Raw genomic sequence first — 3,025 nt, forward strand, 5'->3', positions numbered from 1 at the left:
CATTAAATTTTACATTAAAAATAATTAAAAAAACTATTTAAATAAGGCCTAAATTTATCATGTTTGACTTCTTTTTAGAAAAGATAATCATCCTATGTAACTTTCTTTATTTTTATCTAAATAGATAATTACATATTAAATTTTTTGAAAAGAAAAGATATTATATATATATATATATATATATGTTGTCGTTGTATTTTAAATAACAAGTAACAAATTGACTGAAAATTTGAACATTTTCAAACATAGAAAATCACTCAAGGTAATTCCATTATATTATTACTTTCAAAGATATCTAACTATATATTAGCTTACAAATTTATTTCTTGCTCAATTATGGTTCTTGTATATTATTTTTACATAAGAGATAAATTCAAATTTATTTTTATATATGTATAAGGTTTTCTAATTTGTATTAAAAGTCGATTCTATTGAGGAACACAATCACATTACAACATCTTGAACCCTAAATGAGTCGAGAAACTAATGGTTGCGCGTGTGCAGAGAAAACGTGGCGTTGTCTGCATATGAAGACACAAGTGTATCTCGTGCAAAATTGATGATAAATCTCAAAAAGCTCGTAGAAGATAACCCGATTTTCATCAACAAGCTCACTTTTCCTAACTTAAGGTCAGGAAGAATTAAAACTTTAATGAATCAAAGGTATGTAATAGTTAGAAACATGTTTCGAATATTAGATTATGTTTTATGTTTAAATTTATCATTCTAAATACATTAATATATATATAGTTTGAAATGGCAACATGAGCAATGTAGGCATCCGAGCCCAAATCTAGGGTTCATGAGTTTAACCATTAATCATGTATGCCCCCCTCTAGCTCCGGCGATTTCACTTCCATCTCTTCCTCTTGCTCCGGCTCCACTCGTTGCTCTCCGTGATAGGGCTATGCCTAATTATGCACCAATAAGGGTATGTTAACAAAGTTTGAATTATATAAATATGTATACCATTGAATTAATATTAATACATATGATAGCAATTATATGTTTAACATGATCTTCAATAGGGTACTAAGTTTAATCTAGTTCCAAGAATACTTAGAGTTGGACAATCTTACACGTCTTATAATGTATATATAATTAATCAAGTTTATATAATTATACATGTTTATTTTACACTTTTGTTCGACATGATGTCAGGCCCGAGTTAGTGTGTTCATGCCCAGAAGTGGTATTGTTAATGTACCAATGATGGAAGATGTAACAGAAATAAATCATACATTAATAATGCCTCAACAAATTACTAAACCAGACCAATGTCTGATTTTTACTTTGCCCGACATTGGCAATGGTTCTACCATCAAGGTATTTTTTGTTTTTTCATTTGTATCGAAATGTTATTATTATTGTGGAAAAGAAATATTTACAATTTATTATTATGTATAGGTTGGTAAACTTATGTATACAAATGAACAATGCGGACTTTTGGCACTTACCACAACTGAAAATCATAAGTATTGGAAGTGGTCGGAAAACAGAACAATGACCAATGCAATTCTTGGACTTTCGCAGCCAAGCATTAGTACTAGTGGTACTCTGAACTATGAGGCTGTCGTTTCTTCTTCGACTATTACGAGGAATATTGACTGCTACTTGTTATGCTCTAATGTAAGAAAACTTTCATTGTCTAGTGTAAAACATTTAGTAGTTTAAACAAACACAATTATTGATTATTGACTAATTTTACAGGGGATGAATACTCTAATGAGACCTCAGCCTGATTCAACATTTACAGTTTATCATCCACACAACAAAAACATAATATTGTCTGGAATACAAGAAAGGCATATCGATGTTTACAATGTTAGGATGGACGCGGTAATGAAATAGTGGTGAATTTTCGTGTTTGACATTTTGTTTTAATAAAAAGATTAAAAATGGTTGATATATATCATGATGTGTTGTTATTGTGGATAGGTACAAATGACAAGTAATTTGACATAATGTTTGTTTTGTTTCTTCATTAAAAAAAATGCATTTGTAGTTAATTATTAATATTATGATATTGGCAGCTTTGTTTCTGGAGTTAATTCCCTCATTTTACAACTCTCGGTTGATGAGGAGGCTCCTCAAATTGGGGAAAAGAGTGTCGAGTTCCACACTGACAAAATCCACATTTGCATGTCATATGATATGCATCTCGCAATATTTGACATCTTAATGATGACTCGTTACTTCAGGTATTTAAAAACAAAATAAATAAATAATTTATGAAAGATTAATTATAAGCTTTTCTTATATGATTTGTCGTGTTTAGTGGTTTCCCCAAGGGACTCTCCCGTCGCCGATATCGGGTGAAGTCAAGTACTCGTCGGATTGCATGATGATTTACACATCCTTTCGAGATGGGAACATTGGAATATTCGACTCCAACTTAAGAATAATATGTCGTATTGCACCCAATGTTTACCTGCACACAACTCTATTGGAACGGTAAACTTTTTAATTTTTTCATGTAACAATAATAACTAGACATTATTACTTATGATAAGAATATTTTATTAATTCTTAATTTGTAAATATGCAGAGATGAACATGAATCAGTTGTAATGGCCACTAATTGCCCATCAATTTGCGATTGGATTGAGTGATGGCTCGATCAAAATCATAGAGCCTAAACCAACAAGAAGACATGGGAGGAGTATCTTACCGGTGATCCGAACCGCATAGTTCCAATCAAGATCTAATATCCATGCATTTTCAATGAATAATTTAAACAAAGCTTTTGTTTCTCATTTTATTATCTTTGGTTATCACATTTTTTCAAATTTTTAGTATTTATTTACCTTAATTTGGAGAATTAATTTGCTTGCATGTTCAAAACATTGGATTTTGGTATTGTTGAATTTGATTATTAAATTTTTCATTTTTTGGTATTTATTTACTTTAATTTGGGGAATTAATTTGCATGTTCAAATCATTATACTTTTCTTAGTTGTTTATGTACTTGGATCATTTCCAAATATTGATGCAAGTTAGTGGGTCATTTTGGTCACAACTGTTT

General features: G+C 30.2%; 1 protein-coding gene across 1 annotated transcript; it reads left to right on the forward strand.

Annotated features, from left to right (window-relative positions):
• Nucleotides 1–802: 802 nt before the first annotated feature.
• LOC124943571 (topless-related protein 3-like) lies at nucleotides 803–2,612 on the forward strand. Its single transcript, XM_047484064.1, has 7 exons — nucleotides 803–931; nucleotides 1,029–1,091; nucleotides 1,162–1,326; nucleotides 1,408–1,629; nucleotides 1,711–1,805; nucleotides 2,034–2,201; nucleotides 2,549–2,612. Exons 1-7 carry the CDS (start codon nucleotides 803–805, stop codon nucleotides 2,610–2,612), a joined length of 906 nt encoding a protein of 301 aa, XP_047340020.1.
• The last annotated feature ends 413 nt before the right edge of the window (nucleotides 2,613–3,025 follow it).

This window comes from Impatiens glandulifera, chromosome 6, assembly GCF_907164915.1.
Source record: "Impatiens glandulifera chromosome 6, dImpGla2.1, whole genome shotgun sequence".
Classification (NCBI taxonomy): Eukaryota; Viridiplantae; Streptophyta; class Magnoliopsida; order Ericales; family Balsaminaceae; genus Impatiens; species Impatiens glandulifera.